The sequence below is a fragment of the Perca fluviatilis genome, chromosome 11, assembly GCF_010015445.1.
Source record: "Perca fluviatilis chromosome 11, GENO_Pfluv_1.0, whole genome shotgun sequence".
Classification (NCBI taxonomy): Eukaryota; Metazoa; Chordata; class Actinopteri; order Perciformes; family Percidae; genus Perca; species Perca fluviatilis.
Window position 1 is genome coordinate 3,379,714 of NC_053122.1, and position 20,350 is coordinate 3,400,063.

At 39.6% G+C, this 20,350-nt stretch overlaps 1 protein-coding gene across 1 annotated transcript; it reads left to right on the top strand.

Moving 5' to 3' along the window:
* The first annotated feature begins 8,340 nt into the window (after positions 1-8,340).
* Positions 8,341-18,393, top strand: LOC120567769 (prohibitin-2-like). Its single transcript, XM_039814780.1, has 4 exons — positions 8,341-8,451; positions 9,896-10,025; positions 13,785-13,869; positions 18,210-18,393. The coding sequence occupies exons 1-4, from the start codon at positions 8,431-8,433 to the stop codon at positions 18,376-18,378; spliced, it is 405 nt and encodes a 134-aa protein (XP_039670714.1). The 5' UTR covers positions 8,341-8,430; the 3' UTR covers positions 18,379-18,393.
* The last annotated feature ends 1,957 nt before the right edge of the window (positions 18,394-20,350 follow it).

Genomic DNA, 20,350 nt, shown 5'->3' on the forward strand with positions numbered 1-20,350 from the left:
TTTAATATTTGGCTTTTGAATTTCAATTTAACATTGGCTTTTTATTTTAATTTAATATTTGGCTTTTGAATTTCAATTTAACATTGGCTTTTAATTTTTATTTAATATTTGGCTTTTGAATTTCAATTTAACATTGGCTTTTAATTTTCATTTAATATTTGGCTTTTGAATTTCAATTTAACATTGGCTTTAATTTTCATTTAATATTTGGCTTTTGAATTTCAATTTAACATTGGCTCGCTTTAATTTGGATTTAATATTTGGCTTTTGAATTTCAATTTAACATTGGCTTTTAATTTTAATTTAATATTTGGCTTTTGAATTTCAATTTAACATTGGCTTTTAATTTTAATTTAATATTTGGCTTTTGAATTTCAATTTAACATTGGCTTTTAATTTTCATTTAATATTTGGCTTTTGAATTTCAATTTAACATTGGCTTTTCGTTTGGACATGACACATGTCAATGTAAATGAGGAGGCGTGGCCCAAAGGCTGGTGGGAGGGTCTGAAGCTGCAGACAGATGCTCCCCAACAGTCACAGGGTTTCCGCGGGTCATTAAAAAGCATGAAAAGTAATTAAATAGATTTTGTGAAAATTCAGGCATGAACTGGCATGAAAAAGCATGAACTTCGATGTTCAAAGGCATTAAAAATTATGTAAACTTGATGGAATAAAAACATTGTTTTTCACGATTTATTTTGTTATATATAAACATCTAAATCTAATTTTGATCGATTACTTTTAATTATCGGTGCATGTTGTTTTGAGATCCGCGGGGCAGAGATGCGAGCTGCTCAGTGAACAGGGTTTTAAATATTTGTATTTCTGTTGTGTTCTTATTTTGTAAAGCACCTTGTGTTAGCGCTTAATGACTGTAAACCCGTTGTGTTAAATTTGGATTTTCAAATGTTAAAAATTGGCATTGTCAAATGTTTACAATTTGTGTGTGAAAGTATCTGCAGTTGGACATGGGCATGAAATTAATTTAAAGTGGCATGAAAAAGCATGAAATGAGATTTGCTGATACCTGCAGAAACCCTGAGTCAGCTCCCCCTGCTGTTCATAAGGGGCCTCTGCACCCCTTTTGTTTCAGACCCTCCCACCAGCCTTTGGGCCACGCCTCCTCATTTACATTGACATGTGTCAAGTCCAAACGAAAAGGCAATGTTAAATCGAAATTCAAAAGCCAAATATTAAATCCAAATGAAAATCCAATGTTTGTTTTCTATTTGGACTTTCAATTTCTCTTTGGACTCTCAATTTGAATTATGAATAAATATTTCCTCCATAGAGAGGAGGAGAGGAGGAGGACAGCATCCAACAGCCTGTCCTCCTCAGTTTTTGATACTCGATTGCTACGAAAATAAGTATTTAAATTTTGTAAGAGTACAGACAGTTTATTAAAAAGATAGTTTATAAAGACAGTACCGTTCACGTATAGAAGCAGACTGTTTTTCCCAAGATGGCGCCCGCCTGTATACGTGAACGGTACTGTCTTTATAATCTATTATTGTAATAAACTGTCTGTCCACTAGGACTGTGCTCGATTGAAGAAATTCTTAGTCGACTAACACTCATTCTATCGCATCGACTGATCGATTAGTTGATTTAATCGACAGATCTGTAAATCTGAGTTTCTCCACAAAGAGTCCTGCTAAAAGCACCACTTTAATTCTTGTGTTTACCAGAGATGAGCTCGTACGTTTCTTGGAAATAAGTCATTCAGCATGAAAACAGCATCAGACATGACTAATGGACTAAAGAGATCTAAGTTGACTAAGACCAAAACCACCGATGAGTCGACTGATCCACTAAGAGGGAGCAGCCCTACTGTCCACTTACAAAGTTCTCACTGCTTCTGTTTATACATACTCATTATGCTACCGTTGAAGTGTGGTGATATTTTGAGCCTTTTTAGCGGTGTAGAAATAGCGATTTCTTTTTACATTACCAGTGCCCCGACTAGCGTTACAAGCTAATTAGCAGTTTGCGCTAAAACTGGTCACATTCGATTAGCATGAAAACAGACCCCAGAGAAGGGTCGACTCGGTACACATATGTTATTAACCCCCTAGGTTCATTTTGCGCCGGATTTGTCCTTTAAACCTATATCAACCTATAATCAACAGCAGTGACAGACTGGCCATCTGGAATTTGGGCAAATGCCAGAAGGGCCCCTACGGACCCACTACTGATAATATGTCTTTGGTTATTTTATGCATGCAGCCACAGATATTCAAGATTGTACTGCTGCGAGGTGCGTGGAAAGATACACTCTGAAGGCAGAGTTACTAATTTCCAAGCTTAGGTTATTGACAAAAATAGGGCCGATGTTGTTGCAAATGCCATGGCCATTTTTTGGTCCCAGTCCGTCACTGGTCAACAGTCTGGCTAATCCAACGCCTGACTAAAAAGCTGCGTCTTTAGCTCCTTTTTAAAAATATAAACAAAGAGGCCAAGTGTTCCACAGTCTGGGAGCCACGATCTTGCATTTCTCCTTGGCGGCATTTTCTCTGACATTTAAGTTTAAAGCACCAAAGACAAGCAGCGTTAGGTATAAGTATAGATCAGGATAGACAACCGATCTGGGAGAGCATGCCAGTAACACATGGGACCCTATCTTGCAACCGGCGCGGCGCAAAGCCCGACCCAAGTGTCTTTGCTAGTTTAAAAAACGACCCAGGTGTCAGTTTCCCGTCCAGCGCCCGCGTCGTTTAAATAGCAAATGCACCTGCACCCATCTGTGGCCCATGGGCGTGCTGGTCTTACAGGGAGGTGTGTTCAGGTGCATTCTGGGCGTGCTGGTCTTACAGGGAGGTGTGTTCAGGTGCAGTCTGGGCGTGCTGGTCTTACAGGGAGGTGTGTTCAGGTGCATTCTGGGCGTGCTGGTCTTACAGGGAGGTGTGTTCAGGTGCATTCTGGCGTGCTGGTCTTACAGGGAGGTGTGTTCAGGTGCATTCTGGGCGTGCTGCTGTCTCGCAGGAGGTGTGTTCAGGTGCATTCTGGGCGTGCTGGTCTTACAGGGAGGTGTGTTCAGGTGCATTCTGGGAGTATTGCTATCTTGAGGCAGCAGGAAGTGATCCCACCATTGACCAACAAAAACTGGTCTAAAGTCAATAACGCAGCATTTCATTGTTATTTTAACAGAGCATTAGTAAAATGCTCCTGCAGCTAGCGCACACTATGCTTGTTACACACACGGGGGACGCGCGCGCACACCACACACACACACACACACACACACACACACACACACACACACCACACACACACACACACACACACACACACACACACACACACACACACACACACACACACACGCACACACACATGCAGAAGATTACTAATAAAAATATTAGGGTGTAAATCCTCCATCATAACAGCAATGCTCCAAGGTCCAAACGCGCCTGGCTTTTAGAGGGAATGGGAGATGATCTCTGATTGGTTGATTGCATGTTACGCCCAAAACACACCTCTGATTAATGAAGACACTAAGGACAACCCTTTAGGACCAGGCGCCCGGCACACAGACACTTTTATCAGCCAAACTAGCAAAAAAAAAAAGGTCTGACCAGATAGAGGAGACAACATCTTAACTCTGTTCTATGATTGGATTTCACACACAAATAAGCGACTGTTGGAGGCTTTACGTTGGTCACTTTCTGTACTTGTGCTGTACTGTAAACTGATTCTACTTGCAAGTAAACTAAACTTTAATATAACTTCAGTGGTTCCGTCTATTTATATGATAATGAAATTATTCTAACAATTGCATTGTTGTATAGTTGTCTGTGTTTTGTCGAATGTGTAAATAAATGTGTTTTAAAACAACAATGAAATGGTTTTCTAAACAGTATCCTGATTAAACTTTGACAGTCTGTGGTATAACTTAATTTCAATGAGGTTTATTGACTGTATTCCAAAAAAAAAAAGTGTAAAACTAGTGGTAATAAGATGATATTAGAGGTGAATCCGGTGGTAGTGGGGAAAAAGCATATTAAAAAAAGCTAAAAGTGGCAAAAAACTCGAAAAAACCGTCCCATAATGGGTATATTTTTATTTGCATTGTCGACGTGCACACAACACCAGGGCTAAGTAACATTTCCAAATCAGGACTTGTACTGTAACGGAGTATTGTAACAGTGTGGTGTCAGGAGCCTACTTTTATTACCGCCGTGGTGTCTCAATAATCGGATCCCAACCCAGAAATGAAGACTTTAAACTCTCCGGAAGTGACTTAATAATGATAATAACACGTACGACAATAAAAAGGCATAACAAGCTGAAGTCAGACTGCGTTGAGTGGCGGAGAGTGTGCAGGACCTGACATGTCCGATCTGAGAGGATCCACCCAGACACAGACCGAGACCGAGAGGGCTGAACCCCTCCTAGTCCTATAACCGTCCCGCCTGATGCACCGGCACCGAACCCAAACACGACCCCTCCCTCCCTCCCTCCCTCGCTCGCGCTGCTCACCTTCACTGTTAGCGGGTCGATCGGTGCGGATGGGTCGGTCCCGTGCGCGTCGGGGCTCCGGTGTGTCCGCGGTGGTCCAGGTGTCTCCCGGCGGGCCGCCTCCTCTACATGCTGAGTGAGGGTGAACCCGGAAAACAGCCGCTCGGCGCGCCGTTAACTATAAAAGGAGTGATTTCCTCAAGGGGGGAACTGAGCGCAGAGCCAATCAGCGAGCCGTGACGGCAGCAACTGCAGCTGCAACCTCACAGTCGGCCGACGGAGGCAACCGGAGCTCCGGTTTTATATTTCTTATATATATATTATATATTATATATATATACATATATGCATATATATATTTGTTTCTACTATGTCTATTTAATGCAGGGGTGTCAAACTCAACTTCCCAGAGGGCCACACTGGAAAATTAGAATCACACCAAGGGCCAGACATGTTTAGTTTATTGACAGGCTTTGTGTCATATAGTCTTCTCACTTACAGTTTGGTCGACATAAAGTCCTAAAGCCATCAGAGAAAAGAAGCGTCCAAAAACGTGGGAAAAAATGACAAAAATGTCAAAAAAAATGACAAAAACTTCAGAAAAAGTGACAAAAATATGGGAAAAAGTGACAAAAAGGTTGAAATTAATGACAAAAACTCGGCAAAAGTGACAAAAAGGTAAAAAAAATTACAAAAACTTCGGAGAAAGTGACTAAAAAGGTGGAAAACAAATTCAAAAAAATTCGGCAAAAGTTACAAAAAGGTAAAAAAAAATTCCCAAAACTTTGGAAAAATATTACAAAAACTTCGGGAAAAAGTGACAAAAAGGTCGAAATAAAATTCCAAAAAATGAGGCAAAGTGGCAGAAACGTAAAAAAAAAAAAAAAATGTATGTGTGAGCCAGATCAGAATCTGCGAGGGGCCAGATTTGGCCCGCGGGCCTCAAGTTTGACCCACGTGACTTAATGTGTATTTGTGTATTTGTGTTATTCTGATGTACATTTGTTTCTTTTGAGCTGCCGTAGCAGGAATTTCCCCAGTGTGTGTTTAATTAAGTCATATCTTATCTAACAGACCAGACAACAACATACTTACAATTACATGTTTTTAATGAAGCCTATTTTAAATTGCCATCTTCTTCTTCCCAGCTGGGAGGAGGCCTCGGGGAAGACCCAGGACTAGGTGGAGGGCCTGGGAACGCCTCGGGATCCCCCAGTCAGAGCTGGTTAATGTGGCTCGGGAAAGGGAAGTTTGGGGTCCCCTGCTGGAGCTGCTCACCGGATAAGCGGATGAAGATGGATGGATGGATGGATCTTCTTCTTCACATAAAATAAATAAATAAAAGGATTTCCACCGTAAATTGGTGTATTCTGGTACAGTACACCCACTACAATACATTACACCTTCGATGTTTTTTAAGCCTCTTTACTGGACGGGACATGTTTGTGTCAAACTCGAGGCCCGCGGGCCAAATCAGATTCTGATCCGGCCCGCACATCAATTTAGGTTCACAAAACATTTTGGCCCACCTACTTTTTGCCATTTTTACCGACGTTTTTGTCACTTTTGCCGAAATTGTTGTAATTATTTTGACGTTTTTGTCACTTTTGCCAAAGTTTTTGTCACTTTTGCCGAAATTGTTGTAATTATTTTTGACGTTTTTGTCACTTTTGCCAAAGTTTTTGTCACTTTTGCTGAAATTTTTGTCACTTTTGCCGAAATTGTTGTCATTTTTTGACGTTTTTGTCACTTTTGCCGAAATTGTTGTAATTATTTTTGACGTTTTTGTCACTTTTGCCGAAATTGTTGTAATTATTTTTGACGTTTTTGTCACTTTTGCCAAAGTTTTTGTCACTTTTGCTGAAATTTTTGTCACTTTTGCCGAAATTGTTGTCATTTTTTGACGTTTTTGTCACTTTTGCCGAAATTGTTGTAATTTTTTGACGTTTTTGTCACTTTTGCCGAAATTGTTGTAATTTTTTGACGTTTTTGTCACTTTTGCTGATTTTTTTTAAAAAACATTTGACGTTTTTGTCACTTTTGCCGAAGTTTTTGTCATTATTTTTGACGTTTTTGTCACTTTTGCCGAAATTGTTGTAATTATTTTTGACGTTTTTGCCGAATTCTTTTTCATTTTTTCCCACGTTTTTGGGCTCTTCTTTTCTCTGATGGCCGAGGAACTTTCTCCTGACTTCTTCAGGACTTTATGTCGACCAAACTGTGAGTGAGAAGACTATATGACACAAAGCCTATCAATAAACTAAACATGTCTGGCCCTTGGTGGGATTCTAATTTTCCAGTGTGGCCCTCTGGGAAGTTGAGTTTGACGCCCCTGATGTAACACGTAACAACTCCTTTATTATTTTGGATTGGCAACCAAGTAAACACCTCGTAATGCATAGCGTAAGCTCCATTTAAAAACATCCCAACATCCCCAACACTACACATCACAAAAAAAACAATGTGGCCAAGGCCATAGTACACATATGTCGATATGTGGTTTTGGATCATTGACAATAAGTACTTAATTTAAATATCTTTATAAAACAGACTGCATAATGAATAACATTAAAGTAGACTACAAAAATATGCCGCCAGTTGTGTTTCAACGCATGTGTGATACAAATAGTTATGGAACTCACTTGAAATGTATCCCAACATTAGCCACTCTTAAAAATAAATACCAAATTGTGGCTAATTCGGGAACAATCTTGCTCTCATATTTAGTTTTTACACTGTGCTTTCATTGTATACTTTCCTTCCATTTTCATTTAATTTCTTTTTATTTCATCTTTATTGTATTTTTAATAATAATGTAAATCTGTATTTTTATTTGTGACCAAAAGCCCTACCAGGGACGAGCGTCGAGAATTAGCTTCGGCTAAAAACACTTTGATACACACATCAGATGATTGTTGAAGTTTATCTATGTTTTTTGGTATCTGTCCCTATCTAAATAAACCTTTAATAAAATAATAATAGTGTAGGGAAACCGTTATGTTTTCTAACAGTGTTGAGACAGGCTTAAAGCGAGCGGCAGTAGCTTAAAAAAACTGTCAAAAAAGCATCTGTTGGCGCACATTTGTTCCTTTGTTTGGTCGTTAAGTAATGCGTGGCGTCGGTGTAGATGCGTGTTTTTGAACAAACGATTGCCAATGAATAACTTCAAACTTAAAGTTGGATATGGCAATCTGTTTATTTTAAGTAAACAGCAAAAATAATCAAACAAAATAATAATTCTTCTTTTAATCTTACCACGTTATCATACACGTAACCACGGTAAAAACAAAATAAACCTGTGACCTTGCTGTGCGCAACACAGCTGAAGCAATTAGGCCACATTTAAATAAACTTTTCCACCCCCAGTCACACGCTGATTGCCAATGAAATGGCTCCAACAGCATCGAAAGTGTAAAAAAGTGTTAAAAACAGCATCAAAAGTGTAAAAAAGTGTTAAAAATAGCATCAAAAGTGTCAAAAAGTGTTAAAAACAGCATCAAAAGTGTAAAAAAGTGTTAAAAATAGCATCAAAAGTGTCAAAAAGTGTTAAAAATAGCATCAAAAGTGTCAAAAAGTGTTAAACATAGCATCAAAAGTGTAAAAAAGTGTTAAAAATAGCATCAAAAGTGTCAAAAAGTGTTAAAAATAGCATCAAAAGTGTCAAAAAGTGTTAAACATCGCATCAAAAGTGTAAAAAAGTGTTAAAAACAGCATCACAAGTGTAAAAAACTGCATAATTTACTTTATATTTTAGTATAGAAGTATGTGTTAAAGTACATCACTTTTGTAACAGACAACAATTAACTCGTTCTTTATCATACACGGTAAAAAAAATAAGCTATTTCCAAATCAAACGCCACATCGGTGGAATCCTACATTTCCCATGCTGCCCAGCGCACACGGAAGTACGTCATCAAGCGTGACCTTGACGTGCGTACTTCTTCACTGGTTTTCTGACAGACGAAGAGCATGGCGAATAAAGATCCCGGTGTAAGTGTTTCTTTTTCGGCTTTCAGTGAATTAAAAATCACATTTCTGCCTTCGGTTCGGTTACACCGATCTGTCGCTTGCAGCTCGTTGCTCGCCGGTTCGTGACATAATTAGCATTTAGCGTTTTTAAAACGACAAGTCATCCACGTGAATCAGGCTGAATGTGATGTTAGCTAACGTTAGCTTACAGTTACAGTCAGCTAAGTTGTTTTCTCAAAGCCTCAGGTCAAAGATGAAGACTGATACTAAAGGAGGATGCTTTTTACAAAATCTTAATGTCGGTTAGCTTACATTTCATAAAACAATATGTCTGTAGTAAGCCTTGTTTACTAAAGTAATCGAAGATGCCAGTTACCGTCTGAAAATCTAACAAATTAATATTCACTCGCTTATTGGTATATTTACACGCATTATAAATGAATGCTTTCCGCATGTTTAGACTTTTGTAGGATATACTCTTTAATTCGGCATGCACTGTAGTACACTAAGCTGCTCAGCCGTCTCCACAAACATCATTTGTGCCAAATGTTGCACCTGAATCCGCTTAGGTTACACGGCGGTTGGCATCCAGAAATACTACGAGCAACAAATTGGAAAAACTGATATTCTATCAAACTTAATTACGCTTTGTTGTTTATATGTAAGCCGAATGAAAGATTAGACCTCATAAATTAATAAAAGGTCATCAGCGATGTCTGAATGTGTGATTAATTAGCTTTTGTGCCAGCAAATGTTAAAACAACGAACGTGTGAATGGAGTTTGGTCGTGATGCTGCGACATATGTTAAACGGCGGTTGACACTCAGAAAGTACTACAAGCAAAACGCTGATATTCTATCAAAGTAATTACGCTTTGAGGGGTTATCTGCAAGCCGAATTAAAGATTAGAGCTCATGAATGTATAACAGATCAGTCGTGACGTCTAAAATATGCGAGTTACTTGCTTAACTGCTAGCAAATGTTAAAACAACGGACTTTTTGAATGGAGCTTTTGGTCGCGGTGCTGCGCACATATGAAATGTTTTTGTGGCTGGATACAGTCCTTGAATAGTCGTTGGGAGGTGCCAACCTTGATGGTTACCCATCCTGTACAAGGGTCACTCATGTCTGTGTAATCAGTCTTTAACCATTAAGGGCTTTTCTGCCGAAATCAGCCATGTTTGTTTGCCTATTTCATAATGTATATGTTTTCATATATGCACCAAACCAAATTCCTGGTAAGTGCTACTTAACCTGGCAAAAAATCCTTTTCTGATTTTTCAATTTTATTCATAGTATGAAATCATAACAGGAGTTATCTCAAGACACTTTACAGATAGAGTAGGTCTAGACCACACTCTCTAATTTACAAAGACCCAACAGTTCCAGTGATTTGGTTTGTGTGTTGCGTCAACAAGTTTCCGAGCCGCTTTACCGGTCTGAAAGCGGCGTCTTTGTGTTTCAGGGTTTCCTGCAGCAGCTGCGGCAGATAGCAGCCAGGATGTCGGCAGGATCTCGGGGCGCAGGAATCGGACTCAAACTCCTGATCGGTGCTGGAGCGCTGGCTTACGGAGTCAAGGAAGCAACATACACAGGTACACAGGTCTACCTTTAGCTTTAAAGGTGCCCTGCCACACTAAACTGTTTTTACTTGCATTTGTGTTTATGTGGTGAATGTGAAAATGAACTGCTACCTCCTCTGTCAGCTCTAGTTACTAAACAGAAAAAGAAATCAGACCAATCACAGAAGCTGGTCAGTCAGCGCTGGGTAAAGGATGCTGATAACCAGGCTCTCGTTGGCTAGCTGTACAGTAACACTAGCTGTTAGCCAATCAGATTCAAACAGCTTAGCTCGTTTGAATATTAATGAGAACTGGCAGAAATCGAGCCGAGTCTTCCTGCAGGCTTTCTGTACCGCGCTAGAATGGCTTGAAACAAGGTAACCACGGTTACAGAGTCCACGGTAGACCTTCAGACATCACCACGAAGTCATGAAGTACGTGCTGCAGGGAACCTTTAACGGAAAACAGCGACTTATTGGGACTTTGTGTTATTCCCCGTATGCCCCAGAGTTAGATAAGTCCATACATACCCTTCTCATCTCCGTGGGTGTTGCAACTGGGTCTGACGCACCCACCGTTAGCCTAGCTTAGCACAGAACCTGGAGGTAACCGGCTCCATCTAGCCTACTGCTCCCAATAAGTCAGTCCCTCCAGAAAGAAGTATGTATATGTATATGTATATGTATGTATGTATGTATGTATATATATGTATGTATATATATATGTATATATATATATGTATATGTATGTGTGTATATGTATGTATGTATGTGTGTGTGTATGTGTATATATATATGTGTGTATATATATATATATGTGTGTGTGTGTATATATATATATATATATATATGTATGTATATATATGTATGTGTATATATATATGTATGTATGTATGTGTGTGTATATATGTATGTATGTATATATATGTATGTGTATATATATGTGTGTGTGTGTGTGTGTGTGTGTGTGTATATATATATATGTGTGTGTGTATATGTATATATATATATGTGTGTGTGTGTGTGTGTGTGTGTGTATGTATGTATATATATATGTATATATAGAAATTCTTAGTCGACTAACACTCGTTCTATCGCATCGACTAATCGATTTTAGTTGATTTAATCGACAGATCTGTAAATCGGAGTTTCTCCGCTAAGAGTCCTGCTAAAAGCACCACTTTAATTCTTGTTAAAACGACCGATTTAGTCGACTCATCCACTAAGAGGGAGCAGCCCTACATATCGGACAGATAGTCTAGCTAGCTGTCTGGATTTACCCTGCAGAGACCCGAGGAGCAGTTAACCAGAGTCCTCACCAATCAGCCGGAGGTTAGAACGCCAACCAGGGTCCAAAATGGCTAGTGAATGTTTGAAATTTTACCTGCCACTGAATGGATAATCATTGGTTTTTTTTTTTTTTTTGGGCTGGTGAGTGAAGCTAATCTAACAGCCACTTAGCATATTTCACCAGCGTTCGGCTAGAATATGGTGCTAATTTTGGGCTCTTGACGCCAACACAGAGAGAGAGAGAGAGAGAGAGAGAGAGAGAGAGAGAGAGAGAGAGAGAGAGAGAGAGAGAGAGAGAGAGAGAGAGAGAGAGAGAGAGAGAGAGAGAGAGAGAGAGAGAGAGAGAGAGAGAGAGAGAGAGAGAGAGAGAGAGAGAGAGAGAGAGAGAGAGAGAGAGAGAGAGAGAGAGAGAGAGAGAGAGAGAGAGAGAGAGAGAGAGAGAGAGAGAGAGAGAAGGGGATATCTGGCCGAATTTATATGCTCGATTATGGAAAAAAATATAATCACGATTATTTCGGTCAATATTGAAATCACGATCATTGAACACGATTACTCGCTGACTTCTGGAAAGTTGTTGCAGTTATTGAACTTAAAAAAAAAAACAGTGGAAAAGGTGAAATAAATCACCAGTAAAAACACACATACAGCTGTGAACTTTGCCGTAATACTTTTCATATTTAAACTTTTATTTTTTTCCATTCAGAACACGAGAGAAAATAAGAGTTTACTGCAAAAAGTAAAGAGCTAAATAATCGTTTTTCTCGATTATGAGCAGAAGATAACAAGTTTACAATATGCAACACCTGCGAGGAGACAGTAGGGCGTGGAGGGACCACACCAAGAACCAGAATCACATTGTTTTAGTTGGATGTGAAAAGCGTCACCCGGATCGTTGGTCCTGATTGGTTGAGGGACTATCCAATGAGCCCAGAGGCATTTGAGTGGCGTCTGTTGGTGAAGCCTCTTTTTAGAAATGAACTGTCAATGAACCTTCCCCCAGACCCACTCTCAGTTACAGCTGACAAGGGTTTGGTGTTAACCAGGCTAGTTTTTGTCATCATTGGGAGCCGAAATCATAATCACGATTACATTTTATTCCAAATTTTTTTTTTTCACTTTTCTGGCATTTTTTGTTAATTATTATAATTAATTTTTTTTTGTCGCTTTTTCAGATATTTTTTCTTCAATTTTTTTGACACTTTTTATTTTTTTATTTTTATTTTTTTCTCTGCGTTTCTTTAGCTTTTTCCAACATTTTTTAACTTTTTTTTTAATCATTCTTTTTTACGTAGTTCTGATATAGAAAGTGGGGTTTATGGAATGCCATTTTATTCACAATTAAATAAATGAATAAATACATATATATTCCTTTGAAATAAATCATGAAATAAATAAATGAGGCAATAAATACATAATAATTAAATACATGTAATTATTTCATGGTACTTTTATTTCATAAGTCCATATTTATTTATTTCAAGAGACTTTTATTTTTCTAATTTCAAGAACTTTTTATTTTCCTAATGCCACATTTATTTATTTCAAGAGACTTTTATTTTCCTAATGCCACATTTATTTATTTCAAGAGACTTTTATTTTCCTAATGCCACATTTATTTATTTCAAGAGACTTTTATTTTCCTAATTTCAAGAGACTTTTATTTTCCTAATGCCACATTTATTTATTTCAAGAGACTTTTATTTTCCTAATTTCAAGAGACTTTTATTTTCCTAATGCCACATTTATTTATTTCAAGAGACTTTTATTTTCCTAATGCCACATTTATTTATTTCAAGAGACTTTTATTTTCCTAATGCCACATTTATTTATTTCAAGAGACTTTTATTTTCCTAATTTCAAGAGACTTTTATTTTCCTAATGCCACATTTATTTATTTCAAGAGACTTTTATTTTCCTAATTTCAAGAGACTTTTATTTTCCTAATGCCACATTTATTTATTTCAAGAGACTTTTATTTTCCTAATTTCAAGAGACTTTTATTTTCCTAATTTCAAGAGACTTTTATTTTTCTAATGCCACATTTACTTATTTCAAGAGACTTTTATTTTCCTAATTTCAAGAGACTTTTATTTTCCTAATGCCACATTTATTTATTTCAAGAGACTTTTATTTTCCTAATTTCAAGAGACTTTTATTTTCCTAATGCCACATTTACTTATTTCAAGAGACTTTTATTTTCCTAATTTCAAGAGACTTTTATTTTCCTAATGCCACATTTATTTATTTCAAGAGACTTTTATTTTCCTAATTTCAAGAGACTTTTATTTTCCTAATGCCACATTTACTTATTTCAAGAGACTTTTATTTTCCTAATTTTAAGAGACTTTTATTTTCCTAATGCCACATTTATTTATTTCCCTCTCTATTTATTTCAAGTTCTTATATGCAAATCAGGGGGCCTGTTATGTGTGAGACGGTGACCAGAATGTGTAACTGGTTTCAGTATTTTAAAGGGTTTCTGTCATGTTTGTGTGTCTCGTAGTTGAAGGAGGACAGCGAGCGATCATCTTCAACAGGATCGGAGGCATGCAGATGGACACGCTTCTCTCCGAGGGACTCCACTTCAGGTCTGAGAACGTCTCCCGGAGATATATATATATATATATATATATATATATATATATATATATATATATATATATATATATATATTATGCTAGCCTGAAGTGGTCAGACCAAAGAATTTATAATAAGGGAAGAAGTTCCAGAGATCCATATAGGGGGCGCTAACAGGCCAGTGCAGAATGAGTGGAGGTCTATGGAGCTGTACTCCTCAAAATCCACTTTTCTCAGGATATAATTTTTTTTGTCTAGTAATTTGAATGTTGCATTCGAAAGGGGAGGCTAAGAAAATACACACTGCTGGGTGTTAGATTATTTTTTTAGTCGTTTTTTGTTCTAAAAAGCCTTTTAAAATGTCGATGATGTCATACACATATAGGGCCATAGATACTGCTTTACAGCAAGCTCTGAGTCGCATCCTTTGTTCTCTGGAGGCATCGACAACACAGCTGATAGGTTAGACTCTGTTAGTACAACACAGCTGATAGGTTAGTCTCTCTCTGTTAATACAACACAGCTGATAGGTTAGACTCTGTTAATACAACACAGCTGATAGGTTAGACTCTGTTAATACAACACAGCTGATAGGTTAGACTCTGTTAATACAACACAGCTGATAGGTTAGACTCTGTTAATACAACACAGCTGATAGGTTAGACTCTGTTAGTACAACACAGCTGATAGGTTAGACTCTGTTAGTACAACACAGCTGATAGGTTAGACTCTGTTAGTACAACACAGCTGATAGGTTAGACTCTGTTAGTACAACACAGCTGATAGGTTAGACTCTCTCTGTTAGTACAACACAGCTGATAGGTTAGACTCTGTTAATACAACACAGCTGATAGGTTAGACTCTGTTAGTACAACACAGCTGATAGGTTAGACTCTGTTAATACAACACAGCTGATAGGTTAGTCTCTGTTAGTACAACACAGCTGATAGGTTAGACTCTGTTAGTACAACACAGCTGATAGGTTAGACTCTGTTAGTACAACACAGCTGATAGGTTAGACTCTGTTAGTACAACACAGCGATAGGTTAGACTCTGTTAGTACAACACAGCTGATAGGTTAGTCTCTCTGTTAATACAACACAGCTGATAGGTTAGACTCTGTTAATACAACACAGCTGATAGGTTAGACTCTGTTAATACAACACAGCTGATAGGTTAGTCTCTGTTAATACAACACAGCTGATAGGTTAGTCTCTGTTAGTACAACACAGCTGATAGGTTAGACTCTGTTAGTACAACACAGCTGATAGGTTAGTCTCTCTCTGTTAATACAACACAGCTGATAGGTTAGACTCTGTTAATACAACACAGCTGATAGGTTAGACTCTGTTAATACAACACAGCTGATAGGTTAGACTCTGTTAGTACAACACAGCTGATAGGTTAGACTCTGTTAGTACAACACAGCTGATAGGTTAGTCTCTGTTAGTACAACACAGCTGATAGGTTAGACTCTCTCTGTTAGTACAACACAGCTGATAGGTTAGACTCTGTTAATACAACACAGCTGATAGGTTAGTCTCTGTTAATACAACACAGCTGATAGGTTAGTCTCTGTTAGTACAACACAGCTGATAGGTTAGACTCTCTCTGTTAGTACAACACAGCTGATAGGTTAGACTCTGTTAATACAACACAGCTGATAGGTTAGTCTCTGTTAATACAACACAGCTGATAGGTTAGTCTCTGTTAGTACAACACAGCTGATAGGTTAGTCTCTGTTAGTACAACACAGCTGATAGGTTAGACTCTGTTAATACAACACAGCTGATAGGTTAGTCTCTGTTAATACAACACAGCTGATAGGTTAGTCTCTGTTAATACAACACAGCTGATAGGTTAGTCTCTGTTAATACAACACAGCTGATAGGTTAGACTCTCTCTGTTAATACAACACAGCTGATAGGTTAGACTCTGTTAATACAACACAGCTGATAGGTTAGACTCTGTTAATACAACACAGCTGATAGGTTAGTCTCTGTTAATACAACACAGCTGATAGGTTAGACTCTGTTAATACAACACAGCTGATAGGTTAGTCTCTGTTAATACAACACAGCTGATAGGTTAGACTCTGTTAATACAACACAGCTGATAGGTTAGACTCTGTTAATACAACACAGCTGATAGGTTAGTCTCTGTTAATACAACACAGCTGATAGGTTAGTCTCTGTAATACAACACAGCTGATAGGTGACTCTGTTAATACAACACAGCTGATAGGTTAGACTCTGTTAAACAACACAGCTGATAGGTTAGACTCTGTTAATACAACACAGCTGATAGGTTAGACTCTGTTAATACAACACAGCTGATAGGTTAGACTCTGTTAATACAACACAGCTGATAGGTTAGTCTCTGTTAATACAACACAGCTGATAGGTTAGTCTCTGTTAATACAACACAGCTGATAGGTTAGACTCTGTTAATACAACACAGCTGATAGGTTAGACTCTGTTAGTACAACACAGCTGATAGGTTAGACTCTGTTAGTACAACACAGCTGATAGGTTAGACTATAGACTGATGCAGGACCTATAGACTGATGCAGGACCTATAGACTGATACAGGACCTATAGACTGATGCAGGACCTATAGACTGATGCAGGACTATGCAGGACCTATAGACTGATGCAGGACCTATAGACTGATGCAGGACCTATAGACTGATGCAGGACCTATAGACTGATGCAGGACCTATAGACTGATGCAGGACCTATAGACTGATGCAGGACCTATAGACTGATACAGGACCTATAGACTGATGCAGGACCTATAGACTGATGCAGGACCTATGCAGACCTATAGACTGATGCAGGACCTATAGACTGATACAGGACCTATAGACTGGTGCAGGACCTATAGACTGATGCAGGACCTATAGACTGATGCAGGACCTATGCAGGACCTATAGACTGATGCAGGACCTATAGACTGATACAGGACCTATAGACTGATGCATGCAGGACCTATAGACTGATGCAGGACCTATAGACTGATGCATGCAGGACCTATAGACTGATGCATGCAGGACCTATAGACTGATGCAGGACCTATAGACTGATGCATGCAGGACCTATAGACTGCTGCATGCAGGACCTATAGACTAATACAGGACCTATAGACTGATACAGGACCTATAGACTGATGCAGGACCTATAGACTGATACAGGACCTATAGACTGATACAGGACCTATAGACTGATACAGGACCTATAGACTGATGCAGGACCTATGCAGGACCTATAGACTGATGCAGGACTATGCAGGACCTATAGACTGATGCAGGACCTATAGACTGATGCAGGACCTATAGACTGATGCAGGACCTATGCAGGACCTATAGACTGATGCAGGACCTATAGACTGATACAGGACCTATAGACTGATGCAGGACCTATAGACTGATACAGGACCTATAGACTGATGCAGGACCTATAGACTGATACAGGACCTATAGACTGATACAGGACCTATAGACTGATGCAGGACCTATGCAGGACCTATAGACTGATGCAGGACCTATAGACTGATACAGGACCTATAGACTGGTGCAGGACCTATAGACTGATACAGGACCTATAGACTGATGCATACAGGACCTATAGACTGATGCAGGACCTATAGACTGATACAGGACCTATGCAGGACTATAGACTGATGCAGGACTATGCAGGACCTATAGACTGATGCAGGACTATGCGGACCTATAGACTGATGCAGGACCTATAGACTGATGCAGGACCTATAGACTGATGCAGGACCTATAGACTGATGCAGGACCTATGCAGGACCTATAGACTGATGCAGGACCTATAGACTGATGCAGGACCTATAGACTGATACAGGACCTATAGACTGATACAGGACCTATAGACTGATACAGGACCTATAGACTGATGCAGGACCTATGCAGGACCTATAGACTGATGCAGGACCTATAGACTGATACAGGACCTATAGACTGATGCATGCAGGACCTATAGACTGATGCATGCAGGACCTATAGACTGATGCAGGACCTATAGACTGATACAGGACCTATAGACTGATACAGGACCTATAGACTGATACAGGACCTATAGACTGATACAGGACCTATAGACTGGTGCAGGACCTATAGACTGGTGCAGGACCTATAGACTGATGCAGGACCTATAGACTGATGCAGGACCTATAGACTAATACAGGACCAGGCTTAAATGAACTGACAACATAAGTTATACCTCTTACAGTTCTTAAGGGCGTACACACACACCATTATGATCCTAATCATCACTAGGGAGGAGTTGTATGAAAGAAAGAAATGAGCTTCTCTGTCGTTGTTCAGGATGCCCTGGTTCCAGTATCCTGTCATCTATGACATCAGAGCCAGACCCAGAAAGATCTCCTCGCTCACTGGAAGCAAAGGTCAGACCCTGTCTGTCTGTCTGTCTGTCTGTCTGTCTGTCTGTCTGTCTGTCTGTCTGTCTGTCTGTCTGTCTGTCTGTCTGTCGTAATAAAATAGTAAATAAATGTCTAAAGTAAAATGTTGTTATATCGCTTTTTGAGTAATTTGAGAATTTATATACCCTTCCCTCTTCTTTCCTTCCTTGCCTCCTTTCTTTCTTCCTTCTTTCCTTCCCTTTCTCCTACCCTACCATCCTTCCTTTCATCCTTCTTTCCTTCCCTTTCTCCTACCCTATCATCCTTCCTACTGTCTTCTTTCCTTCCTTGCGTCCTTCCTTTCATCCTTCTTTCCTTCCCTTTCTCCTACCATCCTTCCTACTGTCTTCTTTCCATCCTTGCCTCCTTCCTTTCATCCTTCTTTCCTTCCCTTTCTCCTACCCTACCATCCTTCCTACTGTCTTCTTTCCATCCTTGCTTCCTTCCCTTCATCCTTCTTTCCTTCCCTTTCTCCTACCCTACCATCCTTCCTACTGTCTTCTTTCCATCCTTGCTTCCTTCCTTTCATCCTTCTTTCCTTCCCTTTCTCCTACCATCCTTCCTACTGTCTTCTTTCCATCCTTGCCTCCTTCCTTTCATCCTTCTTTCCTTCCCTTTCTCCTACATCCTTCCTACTGTCTTCTTTCCATCCTTGCGTCCTTCCTTTCATCCTTCTTTCCTTCCCTTTCTCCTACCATCCTTCCTACTGTCTTCTTTCCATCCTTGCCTCCTTTCTTTCATCCTTCTTTCCTTCCCTTTCTCCTACCCTACCATCCTTCCTACTGTCTTCTTTCCATCCTTGCTTCCTTCCCTTCATCCTTCTTTCCTTCCCTTTCTCCTACCCTACCATCCTTCCTACTGTCTTCTTTCCATCCTTGCTTCCTTCCTTTCATCCTTCTTTCCTTCCCTTTCTCCTACCATCCTTCCTACTGTCTTCTTTCCATCCTTGCCTCCTTCCTTTCATCCTTCTTTCCTTCCCTTTCTCCTACATCCTTCCTACTGTCTTCTTTCCATCCTTGCGTCCTTCCTTTCATCCTTCTTTCCTTCCCTTTCTCCTACCATCCTTCCTACTGTCTTCTTTCCATCCTTGCCTCCTTCCTTTCATCGTTCTTTCCTTCCCTTTCTCCTACACTACCATCCTTCCTACTGTCTTCTTTCCATCCTTGGCCCTCCTCTTCATCCTTCTTTTTCCCTTCCCTTTCTCCTACATCCTTCCTACTGTCTTCTTTCCATCCTTGTTCTTCCTTTCATCCTTCTTTTCCTTCCCTTTCTCCTACCATCCTTCCACTCTCTTCTTTCCATCCTTGCCTCCTTCCTTTCATCGCTCTTTTCCTTCCCTTTCTCCCTACCACTCATCCTTCCTACTGTCTTCTTTCCATCCTTGAGTCCTTCCTTTCATCCTTCTTTTCCTTCCCTTCTCCCTACCCTACCATCCTTCCTACTGTCTTCTTCCATCCCCTGCCCTTTCTCCTTCTTCCTTCCCCTTCTCCTACATCCTTCCTACTGTCTTCTTCCATCCGCCCTTCCTTTCATCCTTCTTCTTCCCTTTCTCCTACCATCCTTCCTACTCTCTTCTTCATCCTCCTTCCTCCCTTCCTTCCCTTCTTCCTTCCCTTTCTCCTACCCTACCATCCTTCCTACTGTCTCTTTCCATCCTTGCTCCTTCCTTTCATCCTTCTTTTCCTTCCCTTTCCTCACCCTACCATCCTTCCCTACTGTCTTCTTCCATCCTTGTCCTCCTTCCTTTCATCCTTCTTTTTCCTTCCCTTTCCCACCCTTATCATCCTCTCCACTGTCTTCTTCCTTCCTTGCCTCCTTCTTTCATCCTTTTCCTTCCCCTTTCTCCCTACACTACCATCCTTCCCTGTCTTCTTTTTCCATCCTTGAGTCCTTCCTTTCATCCTTCTTTTCCTTCCCTTTCTCCTACATCCTTCCTACTGTCTTCTTTCCATCCTTGCGTCCTTCCTTTCATCCTTCTTTCCTTCCTTTCTCCTACCATCCTTCCTACTCTCTTCTTTCCATCCTTGCCTCCTTCCTTTCATCCTT